At 36.5% G+C, this 20,033-nt stretch overlaps 2 protein-coding genes across 2 annotated transcripts; one reads left to right on the plus strand and one right to left on the minus strand.

The window, feature by feature from the left end:
* Nucleotides 1–237: 237 nt before the first annotated feature.
* Nucleotides 238–1,179, minus strand: OR6K6 (olfactory receptor family 6 subfamily K member 6). Its single transcript, XM_008265551.2, has one exon. It carries the CDS (start codon nucleotides 1,162–1,164, stop codon nucleotides 238–240), a length of 927 nt encoding a protein of 308 aa, XP_008263773.2. The 5' UTR covers nucleotides 1,165–1,179.
* A 14,460-nt stretch (nucleotides 1,180–15,639) lies between these two features.
* On the plus strand, nucleotides 15,640–16,593 carry LOC100351839 (olfactory receptor 6K3-like). Its single transcript, XM_002715285.2, has one exon. The coding sequence runs from the start codon at nucleotides 15,646–15,648 to the stop codon at nucleotides 16,591–16,593; it is 948 nt and encodes a 315-aa protein (XP_002715331.1). The 5' UTR covers nucleotides 15,640–15,645.
* The last annotated feature ends 3,440 nt before the right edge of the window (nucleotides 16,594–20,033 follow it).

The following is a 20,033-nucleotide window of genomic DNA, read 5'->3' on the forward strand; positions in this document are numbered from 1 at the left end:
CTGTTGGGAACACAGAGCAAATGGACAGTATTTAATGTCAATATATGATGTTAAATAAGATATATGGTTTGCAAATATTTTCTCCCATTGTTTCTTCACTCTGTCATGGACTTTTCTGTTTTCATCTAGTAGTTTTAGATTTTTCAGGAATTATATATTTTAAGATTTTTAAAATTTATTTATTTGAGAGGTAGAGTTACAGAGAGAGGGAGAGATCCAAGTCCCCCAGATCTAGATTTATCTCCTATTCCCATGAGCTCCCTTTTGATAGTGGAAAAGCCTTCCAATAGCATCTTTCATGTCCTTATTTCTCAAGCTGTAGATGATGGGATTGAGAAAGGGAGCAAGGATAACAAAAGAGACAGCAATTGCTGTGTCCCAGAACACCGAATAGGTGACTGAGAATCGCAAATACATGACAGCTACACTGCCAAAAAACAGCAGGAACACAGCAAGATGGGCAGCACAGGTGGAAAAGGCTTTGTGACGGCCTTCAGCTGAGGGCATCCCCAGAATCACCATGATGATATGGACATAGGACAAGGCAATGACCAGGAAGGAGGCCAGGATCTCCACGGCATGGATGGCGTCTATAATGACCACCAAGGATGTATCTGTGCAGGCCAAGCTCAGCACAGGTGTGAAGTCACAGAAGATCTGGTGGATTTCATTGGAGCCACAGAAAGGCAAAGTGGCAATCCACACAATCTCAGGGAGTACAAGAAGGAAGCCACAGAGGCAGGATCCAGCTGTCAGCTGGATACAAAATTTGGGAGTCATGATGGTTGGATAACGGAGAGGATTGCAGATAGCCAGGTACCTATCAACAGCCATTGCTGTCAGGACACAGCCTTCGGTGATTCCAAGTGAGTGGAAGAAGTACATCTGCAAGAGGCAGCCAGCCAGGGAGATGGTCTTCTGCTCACTGACTAGATTGGAGAGCATCTTGGGAATGGTGGCTGTGGTATACCAGATCTCCAGGAAGGAAAGGACACTGATGAAGAAATACATGGGCGTGTGCAGGGCCATATCCAATTGGATGACAATGAATATCATTAAGTTGCCAGTTATAATAAATCCATAGATGAGAAGCAAGGGAATGAAGAATAAGAGGCCACCTTCATGCAGATGTGGAAATATAGAGAAGAGGAACTCAGTCACCATTGTCTGATTCCCACTAATTACCAACCACATCATCTATGAAGAGAAGAAAAGAAATAAAGAAACTACTAAAATTGAAGTTTGATTATCCATTGAAAATTGCTTCAATTCTGTATATAATCATTTACTTAATCAGAGATTTAATTTTTAAAGTCATTTAGAAAGACTTTTTAATGTTGTGCCTCCATGCCAGAAACATATGAAAAGCTTGCTTTTGAACCCCTAAATGACAATTTTGTATACATCTTCAATTGCTGCAAAGAAAAAAAAGCAACACAGAAATTTTGTTATTTGGAAATACCTTCTTGCAAGTTCAGTTGCTTCCTCGGTTTCTATGCCCTCCTCACTCCTAGTAACTCTTAGGACAGCCTTAAAACTTGTATTTTTTGACAAAAAATTATTCAATTCTGTGTTTTAGAAGAATTATTTAAAACACACACATACACACACACACACAGTGGCTGCCACAGCAGGTAATGCTGCCACTTAACAACATAGGCATCCCATAGGAACACTGGTTCAAGATGCGTCTGATCCCGCTCCCTAAGAATGCATCTGGAAAAGCAGCAGAAAATAGCTCAAGTGCTTGGACCCTTGCTACCCATGAGTTCTTGGCTCCTGGCTTTGGCTGGCTCAACTCTTGCTGTTGCAGCGATTTGGGAAGTGAACCAGGGGATAGCTCTCCTTCTTATTCTTTTCTTCTCTATCTCTGCCTTTTAAATTAATTAATTAATTAGTTAATCTTTTAAAATAGACATAAAAAATGCAATTCTTCAACATAAACAAAAACACAGAGGCAATTTCATGAATCCCTCTCTTGCTTATTCTTTATGTTGCTTCTCTCATCTTTCTCAGCACTGAGATGCAGCCAAAGGCTAGCTGAATCATTCATCTTCATTGCTCTGCCTTTTATTGTGGATTTCATAGTAACATACCAGTTTATTTAAAGATGGAAAGCATTCAAACATCAGGAACTATTCTTCCTCTATGTCTTTGTTTTCTCTGTAAACTCTCCCTTCTCCTTCTCCTCTATCAATGACTGATAGTGACAGTTGCTTAAACCAAGAATCATCCCAGAATTATCTTACCATTGATGCCTAGACAAGCATATAACCTTATCTTCACATACCCCATCTGTCTATAAAGTCCACATTTTACAGCCAAAGTAAGGAAAATTTTCTGAATAAAAAAATAATTTCTACCATAACTATGACTGCCTTGGGAAAGAAGTGTCACAAATGTCAGATGCAATGGAAATCAGACTGACATCTACTTGTTGTGGAGAAAGGGAAACTAAAGTTTTTGCAAGGCCAAGTAAAGTTAGTGACAGCAATATGCATTGTCTCTCACCTTGGATATTACTACAGCCTTTTCATTGGTCTTAGCTCTCCAGTCATTCTGCAGAATATTCCTAACCACTGCATCATGTGTTCTTTTTTCCCCCTCAAAACTTTCTAGTGCAAAGCTCAAAAAATAAGAAACAAACAAAAACCAGACGTGGCAAGGTTCAGGGCAATAGATTTAGTATGACCCTTTTATTTTTTAAACACACACGTATGCACTACCTCCCTCCCCCACACACACATTGAGAAAAATGCTTAACCAACAATTTGCATTGGTTACTCTGGCTTAGAAATTTGAGGAAGGCAGAAGCCTCTGCTTTCTACTTTCTACATTTCTGTATTGTTTGCCTTTTTTTTCTTTTGCATTACATGTACATTTCTTGGGTGTGATTCTCACACATTAAAAGAAATCTTAGCCTAATTATTGCCACCTCTAATCAGGCTATGATCAAATTTTGGAGCCAAAACCCCCCTTTTTTATATATTCAACAGATCAGCCAGATTGGATAAATATCCTGCTTTTCTATTTTTGCTTGTCATCCCTTATTCATGTTGTCTCAGTCTCTTATAAGGATCCTAATGGCCAATGCCCTCAAATATTTCCATTGTTATGGAAGTCTTATGGATCCTCATTTTCTGAAATAATCATTCTCCTCTGTGATCTCTGAAAATGTTTTAACTTATCCTCTTTCATGACATCTAAAACACCCTTCATTGCATCTTAAACATTTGCATATCAGTATTACCTCCACCAAGTAGACAGCTCTGTAAGAGAAATCACACAAGAGAAGGATCATAGTATCATTGAACAATTTCCAAGGAATGATCATGATATGAGACACTTTACATATTTCACTTTACATGTTTTATCTCAATTCTGCTTATGATAGAGTGTTACTACCATTTAATAAGTAGAGATACAGAGAGGAGAAATAACTTGTGCAAATTCACTTAGCTGGGACCCAAACAAATAGCTTAGGAGCCAGATCTGTTTGCTTAGGAATTCAATACCTCATATAGGAAAACATAGGTCAGGATTCATCAGTAGTTTTATTTTCTCCTTTGAATACCCTTGAGTTTTTAGCAGTGTGTGGGTAATAGGTGAGAGAGCTGATGTGGTTTCTTCAGGAGGTCAAAAATAGATTTAGTTTGAAGAGTAGAAAAATTAGTTTATTGAGAGTGTCTGTTGCCTTGTCCCTCAGGTTTTGAGGAGGAAAGACAGTAGCAACAGGCTTTGGAAAGGAGCAAGCAGCAGTGCTCAGCAGAAGGGTAGAACCTGTTGGGGGGAAGATTTGAGTGCCAGGGTGTCCTCTGACTAAAATGTCCGTCTCTCTGTCCTTTCTCTATCCACAGCACCAGAGAATGATCATGTTTAGTAGATGGATAGAGTAGGACACTAAGATGTTGGGAAAAGGCAAGGAAATCCATGGCTAAAACGAATCATAAAAGTCAAATGGAATGATGATTATTTATTATTATTATTATTATTATTGCTGTAAACTTGGGGCCCTCCTCACTAGAAAGTTTCAATAATCATTAAAAACTCATACATTTATTAACTAAACAGTCACACACTGATTTATCCTCTGTTATGTGCTGATCACTGCCATGCGTCTGAGGGCTACATAAAGGTACATAAACATTATTCTTGCTCCTAAAACACATAAAGGGCATGAAAAAAGCATTCCCAGAATAGCTGATAATTGGCTGTGGCAAAGGCACCCCAGCCAGGGAATATTTATTTTAGAGTGAAAAGAGACTTGAATTAGAAGTTTGTCATGGGGAAAAAAAGCAGCAGCTTGCTCTGAATCCCCAGGAACACATACTTCTTTGGACTTAAACAGAATTTTAGTGTTTAAAGACCTTACATATTGATAGTATCTGCATCTGTTACCTGATCTACATTATTTCTAGCTTTCTCTCGAGATTTCATCTAATTATTTAAATTTTCATTCCTGTAAAAAAGATAACAATATGAGGTTTTACCCTGAGAGATAGATAACAGCTGAATTCTGAAGAATTATTCCAAAAAGGAAGTACTGGTAGGCACAGGAGTACAGCTGAGATAGACGGCTCAGTTGGATGATAAACTTCCAGTTCTCAGCACTAATCTTCCCTGAGACTACAAGGACACTCCTCAGCATCCCTGTAGTCACCATTCCCTTCTCCTTGCTTGTCTGTGGAGATATAGTTCTCTCTGAAGCCTCTCCAGGGAATGTCTAGAATGGAAAAATTGTCTTCTCTGGGAGCTCTCTTTAGATGATGTAGTATCTAAAGGCAAATAAGCTTTGCATTTTAGTCTTCCCTCCAAGGAACAAATAAGAGGGAAGTTGTTACAGGCTAAGTAATAAGACATTTCTCATAGTTGGTTCTTAAATGCTTTCCTGTGGGTACAAAATCTTTTTTTTTTTCAAAATCTTGTCTTTCATGGGGGAGCATACACTTGAGAACTCGGAATCCAGCATAGCTGAGAGAGTCAGAACACACTTCAGTCTGGATAATGATTCACTGGAATAGATATCAACAGACATTTCTTCCTCCCAAGCTTTCTCTTGTTTTTCACAATGCTTCCTATTCTCTCTGCTGACATAATCATATTGAAATAATAGTAATCTTATTTTTTTTAAAGATTTATTTATTTATTTATTTGAAAGGCTGAATTTCGAGAGGGAGAGGCAGGGAGAGACAGAGAAGTCTTCCATCTGATGCTTCACTCCCCAAATGACAACAGTGACCAGAGCTGGGCAGATCCAAAGCCAGAAGACAGGAGCTTCTATGTCATCCATGTGGGTGCAAGGGCCTAACAACTTGGGCCATTTTCTACTGCTTTTTCAGGCCATAGCAGAGAGTTGAGAAGAGGAGCAGCTGGGACTCTAACTAGTGCCCATATGGGATCCTGGCATTGTAGACTACAGCTTTAGCTGCTACACCATAGGACCAGCCCTGAGTAATGTAATAATTTATAAATACATTTTAGACGTTTTTAAATGCACATTTGATTTTTAGTCTTTTTAAATTTACTTGCATGAATTTCATAAATACATTAGAAACATAGTAATCCATCCCATTGTACCTGCTTTCCCACTGACAGTCCCACCCTCTTCCTGTTTCCTCTCCTGTTTTTCACTAAGATATATTTTCATTTAACATTATATACAGAGGAATAACTTTATTCTAGGTAAAGAGTTCAACCCTTTGTATGAGAAAGAAAAAGAAAAACAACAAAAGAACCCAATAAAACTGCTCCTTCACAGTGCAGGCAAGGGCTGTTCAAAGTTATTGCATCTAGAAAGTGATTCTGCTTTTTTCCCCTTCGTCTTTTCCCTTCCTTCCTCTCCCTCCTTTCCTTTTAGAACCTTATCTTTAAAGAAGAACCCAAGAATGATACATCTTTTGTGAGCTCTTAGATATAACTCTAACTTATGAGACATTAGAATATCCTGCACTTAATACACTAAAAGGAAGTGATACTTGAGAACAAGTTTCAATATTAAGTTTCATGATACAACTCTTTGAGGACAGAGGTCCTGTGTGGGAAGTTAGTGCACAGTGACTGTTGTTTATTTAATTAACACTCTTCTGTACGATGTCAGTGATCACCCAAGGCTCTTGAAATGAGCTGCCAAGGCTGTGGAAGCCTTTTGGATCCACTAACTTGACAAGGCCATAAGCAAAGTACAAGTTCTCTCTTCCCCTCAGAGAAAAGTAAATCCTTCTTTGGTGGCTGCTTCTTTACAATGGGGTCTCACCCACTGAGGTCCTTCATGCAGGACATTTTTCACCACAATGTCTTGGTGTTCCACACCTGAAATGCTCTCCTGGGCTTTTAGCCTGGACCATAATGCCTTAACGGCTGATTCTGAGGTCAGAGTGCCACTTTAAGTGATTGTCATTCTATGAGTCTGCTATATAGACTGCTTCCCAAGTTGGAACATTCACTCCTTTTTAATTCTATTATTATTACTAAACACTTAGTCCCATTTCTATGATCACTTTAACACTTGATCGTATCTATATGATCACTTTACCACTTAGAAGTAAGTCTGTAGGAATCTATGCAGAACTATGATGCTTTTTTAGTCACAAACTTCATACATTTCACAATTACAATTTTAGGATGTTGGTAATTGTTACCACCATGCCTGCCCTCCAACCCACACTCCCATCCCCCTTTCTTCCTTTTCTTATGCACACTTTTAATTTTTACTAAGATTTCTTTTCAATTAACTTTATAAACATATGGTTAACTCTATGGTAAGTTAAGAGTTCAATGATTAGTATAAAAGAAAAATAAAGATAAAATTAGATAAAGGAAAAGAAAAGAAAGCAAAACAAAATAAAGCTTCTTTCTTAGCAGTCAAGAGAAGGGTTGTTTAAAGTCATTGCTTCTCCAAGTATCAATTTCATTTCCACAGGTTGCCTTTTAGGTGCTCTATTAGTTATCACAGGTTAGGGAGAACATATAGAATTTTTCCCTTTGGGATTGGCTTATTTCATTAAATATGATGTTTTCCAGTTTCATCTATTTTGTTGCAAATGACTGGATTTCATTTTTTACTGCTGTATAGTATTCCAAGGTGTACATATCGCGTAATTTCATTATCCAATCTTCAGTTGACAAGCATCTGGATTGATTCCATGTCTTTGCTATTGTGAATTGAGCTGCAATAAACATTGGGGTACAGATAGCTCTTTCATATGGTGACTTCATTTCCCTTGGGTAAGTTCCCTGGAGTGGGATGGCTAGGTCATATGGCGTGTCTACATTCAGATTCCCAAACGACATGAATAGATGTACCAAAGAGATACCTAAACCATCACATTTATAGTATCACAATTCACAATAACAAATATAGAATGAACCAAAGTGTTCATCATTAGATGAACAGGTGGGGAAAATATTATATAAATATGTAGAATGATATATTATTCAGCTACAAAAGAATGGAATTTTATCATTTGCATAAAAATGGATGCAACTGGAAGATATTTTTTTTGACAGGTAGAGTTATGGACAGTGAGAGAGAGAGAGAGAGAGAGAGACAGAGAGAAATGTCTTCCTTCCATTGGTTCACTCCCCAAATGGCCACTATGGCTGGCGCTGTGCCAATCCGAAGCCAGGAGCCCAGTGCTTCTTCCTGTTCTCCCATGAGGGTCCAGGGACCCAAACACTTGGGCCATCCTCCACTGCCCTCCCGGGGCACAGCAGAGAGCTGGACTGGAAGAGGGGCAGCCAGGACTAGAACCCACCGCCCATACGGGATGCCGGTGTTGCAAGCAGAGGATTAACCAAGTGAGCCACGGTTATCATGGATATCATGTTTTTTGAAATAAGCCAGGCATAGAAAGACAAATACTTCATTCTCTCTTTTATATGTGGGAGCAAAATTTAAAAAGAAAAAAATCAAAAACAACAAAAAAAGCATGCTTACATATATCAGTACTGCCACAAATACAGTTTTGTCAAACTTTGCATTTTTTAAAGACTTATTTATTTATTTTAAAGGCAATGCTACAGAGAGGTAGAGACAGAGAGAGAGGGCTTCATCTGCTGATTCACTCCCCAAATGGCTGCAACAGCTGGAGCTGGACCAGGCTGAAGCCAGGAGCCAAGAGTTTCTTTCAGATCTCCCATGTGGGTGCAGGAGCCCAAGCACTTGGGCCATCTTCAACTGCTTTCCAGGTGCATTTGCAGAAAGCTGAATTAGAAGTGGATCAGCTGGGACTAGAACCAGTGCCTATATGGGATGCTGGTGCAGCAGGCCGGAGCTTTAACCCCCTAGGCTACAGTACCATCCCCTCAAATTTTTTTTTTTTTTTTACATCTCATGAAAATGTCAAACAAGTTGTTAAGAATGCAAAAATACTATTATTTTAATGATCTATGATGATTTTTAATGTTCTTTTTTAAAACTTTTATTTAATAAATATAAATTTCCAAAGTACAGCTTTTGGATTACAGTGGCTCCCCTCCCAATAACCTCCCTCCCACCACAAACCTCCCATCTCCTGCTCCCTCTCCCATCCCATTCACATCAAGTTTCATTTTCAATTATCTTTATATACAGAAGATCAATTTAGTATATACTAAGTAAAGGTTCAACAATTTGCACCCACACAGAAACACAAAGTGTAAAGTACTGTTTGAGATCTATGATGATTCTAAAAATTTACTGTATATGAGTGAAATTGATATCATTTCATTTGATTATTATTTATAGCCTTTATCTATATTCTAGCTGAACTATATTCCTTTTACTTTTTACTTGTTGAACTGTATATTTGGTGGAGCATTAAGTATTTGCAATGTAAATTTAAAATATGCTACCTGGGGCTGGCACTGTGGCATAGCAGGTAAAGCCTCTGCCTGCAGTGCCAGCATTCCATATAGGTGCTGGCTGCTCCACTTCTGATCCAGCTCTGTGCTGTGGCCTGAGAAAGCAGTGGAAGATGGCCCAAGTCCTTGGGCCCCTGCACCCGTGAGGAAGACCCAGAAGAAGCTCCTGGCTCCTGGCTTTGGATCAGCTCGGCTTTGGCCCTTGCGGCCAAATGGGAAGTGAGCCAACAGATGGAAAACCTCTCTCTCTCTAGCTCTCTCCTTCTCTCTCATTTAATTCTGACTTTCAAGTAAATAAATAAATCTTTAAAAAATGTTATTTAACAATTTTTTTAAAAGAAAAGAAGGCAAGAAGAAAGAAAGCAAGAAAAGGCGGGAGAGAGAGAGAGTGGGAGGCAAAGAAGGAGGAAGTGACATTATATTCTTAGAATTGTTTCTATGAACTGCTTTAAATATGTTCTCTTCGTATATAAATAAATAAACTGGAAAAATATATGGCTTTCAAAAAGTTTTACAACACAATAAATTTATCTTTGGATTTTTTATTTTGTTAATATAAAGATAACAGATTTCAGGTATTTCTTAGGTACAATTCTAAGAAGTTAACCACACTCGACTCCCATTCCCCTCCCTTCCCTTCTTTTCTTTTCATTAATTTTTGCAAAGACAATTGTAATCCACTCTGTAATCAGAGGCTCAATCATCCCTCACCATAATATTCAATAAGTAAAATGTACGAAGACCAAAGTTCCACAGAAGTATAAATGAACTCAGTATTATATTAAAGATCTTAAAAAAAACTCCATGATAAAATTGAAGCTAAAATATGTGTTTGATTAAAATTAGAGATGTATTAATATTCACATTCAAAATGTTATCTGATTAAAGAGGAAAAACCATGAAGTCATATAAAAATACATATAAAATATTTCCTATAATTCAGTTTCCATTTGTGATTTTAAAAATTTAAACTTAGCACAACAGGAAGCAAAATAAATTCTTCTTAATATTGATAGATTGTATCTTCAAAATAGTCTTAAAATCATATGTAATGATGAAATGCTCTATGTTTGCTTTAAAATAAGAAAAAGAATGAGTGCCCACCATAAAAATAAATAAAACTTTGTTAGATTTAAGAGTAGAAAAAGGAACACACATAATGAAGATAATAAGTGAAAATGTTGTTATTTAAAGATGATAAAAAATTTGTAAAGAGACTTCCAAAAATTTTAAAAGTATATTGTAAGAGAGAGTTTGGTCATGAGTGAATACAAATGTATATATATTTGTATATATATATATATATATATATGTATGCATATATACACATTTATAAATACATATTTGTATATATATGTATATATATACACATACACATATATATATCTTTCATTATGAACAGCAACTGTGACTAAAAGTATAATAAGGTGTGCCTGTACATGTATTCTTCACCCATTATATGTAGGATTTTCCCAATCCCAGGTCTGTTGTATGTGCTCATCAATGCACTTTAATGTAAAGGGAAGACTGTGTTAAAATCACTTCATGATTCCAGCCCCCAGGATGTCTGCCGGAGTGGGCACTGGGGCTTGTGATATCTCATGGGAATCCCTCCTGTAACTACTGCCAGTGTGATTCCCTGGATCTCCCGGAAGGACTTCTGCTTCACTGTGCTGGGTTGGATCTTCTATCATGTCCCTCAGAGTTGTTCTGTGCCATCATTAACATTCATTGGTCATTTTTCAGTGAAGAATTGGAAAAATCCTTCAGCGTTTGAATCACACTTTGTCACTTGATTTCTTCTGTTTCTTATCTTTCCCCTTTCTCTCAGGAGATGCTTTATGATATATTTAGTTCTTTTACTCCTTGGGCAGAAAGAAATCTAAGTATCTATTTCCATCTGACGTCTAGCTTGCCTTAAAAACCTAGAATCCTACAGGGAGCAGTGACCTCCTGAGAAGAGAGTGTGGCAGTTAGTGTTCCCCTAATTATCCCTGTGGGAAACAGAGTTGCTTTCCCTTAGGCTGTGGGGCAGAACTCCCCAGAAGAAAGTCTTTCTCTTACTTGGCTAATCCCTGAGAAACGTGGAGTTGTGGTTGTGATTATAACCTCCCTGGAGTTGGGCTACAGAGCGATGAGGATGAAGGTATCTGGGAAACAGGAGGAAGCCCTCTTGGTTTCTGGAAGAGGTTGGTGTGGGATGAAGAGTGAGTGTCTTTCATTGTTAAATATTGTAGAAGACTTTCACAGAATCATTTTTTGTTGGACTTAGATAATAAAGACTTGTTGAAATTTTGTTGAAGTTATGAATGTACCTAAAATGGGAAAGGAACACAGCTCAGTGTGTGGGGCTCAGTGGGGGCTTTGGGGAGTTTAAGTGTGAAGACTAAAATAGTAATAAGACAAAAATCTCCCAGGGAAATTACCCATTAAATGGTTTCTGGGCCCTGCATCTATGACTCTTCTCATTTGTACTAATTTTTAGGTTAAATTTGAATGTAGAATACTTATATTTTCTGTAGTGGAGTCAGAAAAAGCTGCTATGAGTGAAGGATATGCAGGGCCAACAGTGGGACTTGCTAGTACAGTTTCTGGGTTTATATACTCCTCCAGAAAATATAAAAGTCCTGTGGGTATAATTTTGTTTCCAATTGTTTTCATGAAATTATCTTCCTATATATATCTTTCTTTATGAAAAACCCAGGTACCTAAAGTCCTGCTAGTTTTTCCTTTTTCTGGATTTCAATATTCTAATTCCAAACTACATAGGATATTAACTCAACATCAGGTTCCCTGTTTATTTCCCTACTGTTTCTGATGAAGAAACACAGAACAGTTATAAAGTTGATGTTTTTTGTCATAATGAGGAAAACATAGTGGGGAAAGCATATCTAAAGATATTAAAATGTAAGAGTTATTTAAGAATCTCATGTGCATTCATACCATTTGTCATAAAAAAATTCCCGTTTGATTTGGAAGCAAATAGAGAGTTTCTACTTGTGTAAGATTTTCAGACAGAGGATTGACAGCTTTGCATTTAAGAAGTTTAACTTCAGTATCTGAATGGAGAAAAAAATTGGAGCAATGCAAGAAAAAAATGAATTCAGGCAATAAGAATTAAGATAAGAAATAATAAGCATAAATTCTTTTTTTCTGTTGAACTTCTATTGCTTAGGTAGAAGTATCTTTTTAAAAAAACAAAGGGGAAATATTTTTGTCTCATATTTTCTTCCATTTCAACATAGATTTAATACTCTGTTGTATCTGTAAAAAGCAAGACAAAAAATGGTTGCTGTGTGCCTGCCTGACTTCCTACTGCACACACCCTTTCTGATTGTGCTTGGTGGTTACAAAATAATTCTTCCAATTTTCACATCTATCAGTACTTTAAAATTGTCTATATCTTTCTGGTAACTAGCAGTGGCTTTCTCCATTAGAAATTCCATCTATAATAACCTCACTTCCAAATAATTTAATACAATGAAGGTGAGTCTCAGAATTCTGCTGTGCAAGCGAACATTTATTAACAAGTAGGCACTAAAAACTGCTATTAAACCTGTTTATGAAAGCTCAGGGGAATCCCAGCTCTCTTTCAGGCTTTCTGATTAGGTGAGTGAATGACATTTTCTATCAGAGACAAAATGTAACAAAATCCTGGGGCTGGCATTGTGATGCAATGGGTTAAGTCACTGCTGGCAAAACCTGCATCCCATATGAGCACCAGTTGAGAACCAGGCTGTCCCAGATCCAATACAGCTTCTTGCTACTGTGCCTGGGAAAGCAGAAGAAGATGGCCTGAACACTTGGGCCTCTGCCACCCATGTGGGAGACTCAAATGGAGTTCCAGGCTGCTGGCTTAGGCCTGGTCCAGCCCTAGCCTTGGCCAGCCACTTAGGAAGTGAAACTGATTGAAAGATTCTCTCTCTCTCTCTCTCTCTCTCTCTCTCTCTATCTATCTCCAGCTCTTTCTCTCTCATTCTGTGACTCGCCTTTCAAATAAATACATGAGTCTTTTAAAAATGTTAACAAAATCCTTATAGGTAGAAAAGCCAACTTTGTAGTGAATTTAGATGACATATCCTGTACAAAGGAAGGAACACAGGAATGAATGAGTCATGTTCCTATTGCATCATTGTGCATTTGTAGTCTATTTGATTCATCATTTCCTTATATCCCTTCAAGCAAGGGGTTGGATATATTTTCAGCTAACCAACATAATCAGTTTTTAATAAAAAGAAAAATTTTATGTGCCAGTGCCTCCCAATTGGCTCAAAATTTTCTACCCAAATATCTGGCAATTTCTAGAGTCATTTTGATTATCATTACTGGGGGGTAGGTCTGCAGTATTGACATGTAGTGGGTAGAGAAGAAAGGGGCTGCTATACATCCTATAACACAGGCAAACTCTCTTCCTTCAGTGATGACTCACGTGGCCCAAAGTGTAGATAGTGCTAAAGCTGAGAAAACTTGCTTTATGCTAAATAACAATATCTTCTAACATGGATACAGATTAGGATATTGAAATTCTTGGCAAACCTGGGTCTGGAAGTGGAAAGATGATTAAAGTCTTTCAGTGGTAACTGAATGTGTTTTCTAGATTTTGTACCTCAGCTATTAAATAACTTTTAGAGGACATATTATATTAATTTGAACACACAGATATATCATAGGGATATAGAGTGCTGTGTTTATAGCAAGTTATATTCACTATGATAGTTGACTTTTTATTTTTTATAGAATTGTTAGTATTAAGGCAAATTAAAGAAACAGTATCTGCAATTTACTTTTTAAGATGCCCGCTTTAAAATCGTCATTCTTTTTTTTTTTTTTTTTTACTTTAGAAACCATTTACTTAAGGAATACAAACTTCATGCATTTCTTGAGTACAACTTTAGGAACATAGTGATTCTTCCCACTGTACTCACCTTCCCATCTACATTCCCATCCATCTTCCTCCTTCCTCTCTTATTCCCATTCTTATTTTTCACTAAGATTTATTTTCAATTAACTTTATACACATACAATTAACTCTATACTAAGTAAAGAGTTCAAAAAACAGTATGGAAAAAAAAACTATTCAACAGTCGAGACAAGAGCTGTTCAAAGTCATTGTATCTCCAGGTGTCAATTTCACCACTATAGATTGATTACCTTTTAGGTGCTCTATTAGTTATCACAGGTCAGGGAGAACATCCGGTATTTGTCCTCTTGGGACTGGCTTATTTTACTAAGTATGATGTTTTCCAGATTCATCCATTTTGTTGCAAATGACTGTATTTCATTTTTTCTGCTGTGTAGTATTCCATGGTGCATATATCCTGTAATTTCTTTATCCAATCTTCAGTTGTTGGATATTTGGGTTGACTCCATATCTCAGCCAATGTGAATTAAGCTGCAATAAACATGGGAGTACAGAAAATTCTTTCCTATGCTGATTTTATTTCCCTTGGGTAAATTCCCAGTAGTGGGATGGCTGGATCATATGGTAGGACTATATTCATATTTCTGAGTTATCTCCATACTGTCTTCCACAGTGACGGTACTACTTTACATTTTCACCAACAGTGGATTATGGTACCTTTTCTCTCACATCCTCATTGGAATTTGTTGTTTGTTGATTTCTGCGTGAAAGCCATTCTAACTGGGGTGAGGTGAAACTTCATTGTGGTTTTGATTTGCATTTCCCTGATTGCTAGTGAGCCTGAACATTTTTTCATGTGTCTGTTGGCCATTTGGATTTCTTATTTTGAAAAATGGCTGTTTAAGTTTTTTGCCCATTTCTTCACTTGTTTGTTTTGTTATTGATGAGTTTCCTGATCTCTTTATATATTCTGATTATTAATCCTTTATCAGTTACATAATTTGCAAATAATCTCTCCCTTTCTGTCAGTTGCCTCTTAACTTTGAGTGCTTCTTTTGCAGTATAGAAGCTCCTCAGCTTGATGTAATTCCACTTGTCAATTTTATCTTTGAGTGCCTGTGCCTCTGGGGTCTTTTCCAAGAAGTCTTTGACTATGCCAATGTGTTGCAGAGTTTTCCTAATGTTCTCTAATCATTTGATTGTATCAGATCATAGATTTAAGTCTTTAACTCATTTTGAGTGGATTTTTGTGTAAGAGGTAAGGTAGGGCTCTTGCTTCATACTTCTGTGTGTGGAGATCCAGTTTTCCCAGCACCATTTGTTGAAGAGACCGTTCTTGCTCCAGGAATTGATTTTAGCTTCTTTGCCAAAGATAAGTTGGTTGTAATTGTGTGGGTTCGTTTCTGGCATATCTATTCTGTTCCATTTGTACCAGTATCATGTCATTTTGTTTTTCACAAAGGGGATAGTTTTATCACAATTCATTTTGTGTCTTCAAATATTTAATATCAAAAATCAAAATATATGCCTAAATGTTTCCAAATTGCTATTACAATTAATATATTTTTATGAACATTTTAAAAAATTTTAAAATATTTTCCTTAGCTGATAAAGTGAAAAGCAGACTCTAAGCAGTCTTAAGGCTCTCAATAAAAAACTACTAAGTTTCCATAGTGGAGCCTAATTTATATGTCTAAACAATAAAATCATTGACTTATCCAGAGGATAATTGACAGCATAAGATATTATAATTACCAAAAGTGTTTGCAGATATGATAAGATCACTTTATAATTTGAAAAACAATTCAGATACTATGTTTTGCTTAATCAGTCATGTTTCAGGGCTGATCAATGGCTTGCAAATTAAGTTTCCATTTGTCTTTGAATATACTTAGAATTATGATTGTATTTTATTCCATCAGCCAACAGATACCACTAAAAACATGAATCAGGAGAATCAAACGATGGTGACTTTGTTTCATTTCTCTGATTTCCCCCAGCTTGAGAATGGGAGCCTCTTGTTTTTCATCCCTTTGCTCTTTATCTACATATTCATTATTGTTGGAAATTTCATCATCTTCTTTGCTGTTCGGCTGGACAAGCGTCTGCATAACCCCATGTACAATTTCATCAGTATCTTCTCCTTTCTGGAGATCTGGTACACCACTGTGACCATCCCCAAGATGCTCTCCAACCTTGTCAGTAAGCGGAAGACCATCTCTTTCACTGGGTGCCTCCTGCAGATGTATTTTTTCCACTCCCTTGGGGTGTCAGAGGGCCTAGTTCTCACACTGATGGCCATTGACAGGTATGTTGCCATATGTAATCCCCTCCGCTACGCAATCATTATGACCCCTCAACTGTGCATTCAGCTGTCCACTGCCTCTTGCATTTTTGGCTTTGTTATGCTGCTTCCAGAGATTGTGTGGATTTCTACTCTTCCTTTCTGTGGCCCCAATCAAATCCATCAACTCTTTTGTGACTTTGAACCTGTGCTGCGCTTGGCCTGTGCAGACACATCAATGATTCTTGTTGAAGATGTGATCCATGCTATTTCCATTCTGACATCTGTCTCCATCATCACCCTTTCCTATTTAAAGATCATCACCGTGATCTTGAAGATTCCCTCAGGTGAGAGCCGTCAGAAAGCATTCTCCACTTGTGCAGCACATATTACTATTTTCTTGATGTTTTTCGGCAGTGTGGCATTCATGTACCTACGCTTCTCCATCACAGTCCCACCACTTCTTGACAAAGCCATTGCACTGATGTTTGCCGTCCTTGCTCCATTTTTCAACCCAATAATCTACAGTCTGAGGAACAAAGACATGAAAGAGGCCATCAAGAAAATCCTATGTTCTCAAAAAATGCCCAATATCTTTGGGTGCTGATGGGAATTCATCCACATCTCTTCAAAAAATTGTATCATCTCCATAAATTTTAAATGTTAACCAATAAGATTGCAAAATCACTGCACATTTTTTCACGTGACAGATTGGATGTTCTTTCCAATTTTCTACATAAGAACTATTGTTTGATATGGTAAAGGAAGTCTGCTATAGATATATCTATTTTGTATTATTAACAGAGTATAATGGAATGATTTCTCCATGTTGTAACTCTAAATAGTGTGACATCATTTTATCCAAATCAAAGGTATTATGGCTTAAGCAACTGTCATATTTATTACTTCCGCACCTGAAAATTTCCCTTATTGCTCTTTCATTCTACTTTCATAATATCCTTTTATCAATTACCATTTCTTTCCATTTTAAAGAGATAAATGGAATGATAACCAAAAGATGATTTTGGCTTGGAAGAGAAGCCTGACTGCTTCTGATTGAAATTACATTGAATATGTAAATTGCTTTCAATAGCATGGACATTTTATCACATTTTGATAATATTAATTCTACCAATCCATGAACATGAAAATATTTCAACTTTTTTGTATCTTCTATTTCTTTCTTTAATGGTTTGTAATTTTCATCATGGAGCTCTTTCACAACCTTAGTTAAATGTGTTCCAAGATATTTAAGTTTTTTTTGTAGTGACTGCAGATAAGACTGATCTTACAAGTTGTTTCTCAATCATGGCATTGTCTGTATATAAAAAGACTATTGACTTTTGTGTGTTCATTTTATATTCTGCAACTTTACCAAACTCTTTATGAGTTCCAATAGTCTGTTGAATTTTTGGTTCCTGTATGTAGGGAAAATATCTGAAAAATGGATAATTTGACTTCCTCTTTTCCAATTTGTTTCCATTTGATTTTTTTTTCTTGCATAATGGCTCTGGCTAAATGGGGAAAGTAAGTATCCTTTTCTGCTTCTGGATGTTACCTGGCTGTGGGGTTGTCATGTATTTTCTTGACTGTGTTGAGGAAAGTTTGTTATTTATACAATTTGCTTAAGTTTTTTTTTTTTAATCATGAAAGGATGTTGTATTTTACCAAATGCTTATCTGCATCTACAGAGATAATCATATGGTTTTTATTTTGCTATTTGTTAATGTAATGTATCACATTTATTGATTTGCATATGTTGAACTACCCTGTGCTCCAAGGATAAATCCTACTTTGACCCAGTGAATGATCTTTCTGACATGTTGTTAGGTTCCATTAGCTAGTGTTTTGTTGAGGATTTTTTCATCTATGTTCATCAGGTGTATTGATCTACAGTTCTATCTTTTCCTGGCTTAGGATTTAAGATAATGCAGACTCGATAGAAAGATTTTTGGAAGATCTAAAATCCCCTACTCCCTTTCACATGTTTTTAATATCTTGAGAAGAAGTAAAATTAGTCCTCCTTTAAATGTCTGGTAGAATTCAGCTGTGAATCCATCTAGCATTGGGCTTTTTTTTTATTGGGAGGTTCTTTAGTACTGATTAAGCCATCTTGGTTATTGGTCTGTTCAGGTTTTATGTGTCTTCTTCACCTAATTTTGGTAGACTGTATATGTCCAGACATCTGATCTTTTCTTCTAGATTTTCCAATTTGTTGTCATATAGCTGTTTATAGTAATTACTGATGATAATTAGGTCATGGGAATTAAGAGTGGGTCTGAGTCTTGCTTTTGAATGTTCACACTACAAAGAAATCTTGAATGTGTGAAGTGATGTATGCCACTTACCCTAATTTGATCATTAAAATGTATGCATGTATAAAAATCATTGTATCTCATAAGTATGTATAATTATTGTGTGTCAATAAAAACAAATAATCTAATAAAAAGAGAGGGGTGATTCTTGAACCTAGGAGCTTCCATATGAGATTCAGGCATTCCAAGTGATGTCTTAACCTATGTGTCAAATGCCTACTCTTCATATTTTAAGTTTAACAGACTAGTAGACATCTAATAAAGTATTGAGTAGACTGTTAAATCAGTCATTCAGCTGTGAAAGCTGGGAACAAGACATATGTGTGATTAATGAGCATATGTATTTAAAGCCGTGAAACTTAATGATAATATTCTGAGTTTTTCAGCATTCAAATGTCATGGATTTCAGGAAAATAAGAGGAATCAGAAAATAGGACTGTGAAGAAATTAACAGTAAAATAGGAACTGTGTTTAGCTATCTGGAGTTCATGGTTAAACTTAATAAGAGAAGTTTGCATGGAGTGTGGAGTTTAATAGGAGGGGATCAAGGAATAATTGGACATTTCAAGTTGAAATTTCATAGAGTCTTACTTCCAATGACAGCGGAAAATTGGGGTAATAGGAGCAAGTGAAATCACTTAAATACCTTGTGGACAGTGATTCACAATAAAGAATGTATTTTAGGGGCCAGTGCTATAGTGTAGCATGTTAAAGCAGTCACCTGTAGTGCTAGCATCCCATATAGGGGCCAGTTTGAGTCCCGGCTGCTCACTTCTGATTCAGCTCTCTGCTATGGCCTGGAAAAGCATTAGTAGATGGCCCAAGTCTTTGGAACCCTGCACCTTTGTGGGAGACCTGGAGGAAGCTCCTGACTCCTGGCTTCTGATCAGCACAGCCCTGGCTGTTGCAGTTAACTGGGGAATGAACCAGAGGATGGAAGACCTTTCTCTCCTTCTCTCTGCCTCTCCTTCTCTCTCTCTGTAACTCTGACTTTCAAATAAATAAATAAATCTTTTTTTAAAAAAATGTATTTTAAATTACAGAACATATACATGTTCACATTTATAGTTATAACAGAAAATACTTTAAGGAAATAATATTTACATGTACTGCATATGAAATTTCTAGTCTTTTCTATTGTTTTTTTTTCTATTATATTTCATTAAAACCACTGTTTCAATATTTTAATTTATATTAGGTGAAAAATTTCATGTGTTTCCTATATACAGATTTAAGAACATAGCAATATTTCCCACCCTACCCTCCCTCCTATCCATGCTCCCACTCTCCCCCTCCTGCCTTTCTTATTCTTTTAATTTTTACAATGACATATTTTCATTTTATTTTATAATCATAAGCTTAATCCTCTAGTATCAAAACATTTTTGAAATTAATTTCATCACTCACTAATGTGTTGTGACTGTCAATTTATAAACAAAATGAAATTACATCTTTAACTCTGATTAACTTTGGGTATAAATTTAAGAGATAATCTCTACTTTTAACTTTGTACTCATATGTACCTTTTAATTTTTATATGCTTTTAAAATTTTATTTATGGTATAAAAATTTCTGTACTTTATACAGATTCAGGAATTTACAATGATGTTCTTTCTTTCTTTCTTTCTTTCTTTCTTTCTTTCTTTTATTTTTTTTTTAACAGAGAGAGAAGGAGAGGCACATAGAGAGAGAGAGAGAGGTCTTCCATCTACTGGCTCACTCCCCAGTTGGC

This window comes from Oryctolagus cuniculus, chromosome 7 (genome assembly GCF_964237555.1).
Source record: "Oryctolagus cuniculus chromosome 7, mOryCun1.1, whole genome shotgun sequence".
In the NCBI taxonomy this organism is placed as follows: Eukaryota; Metazoa; Chordata; class Mammalia; order Lagomorpha; family Leporidae; genus Oryctolagus; species Oryctolagus cuniculus.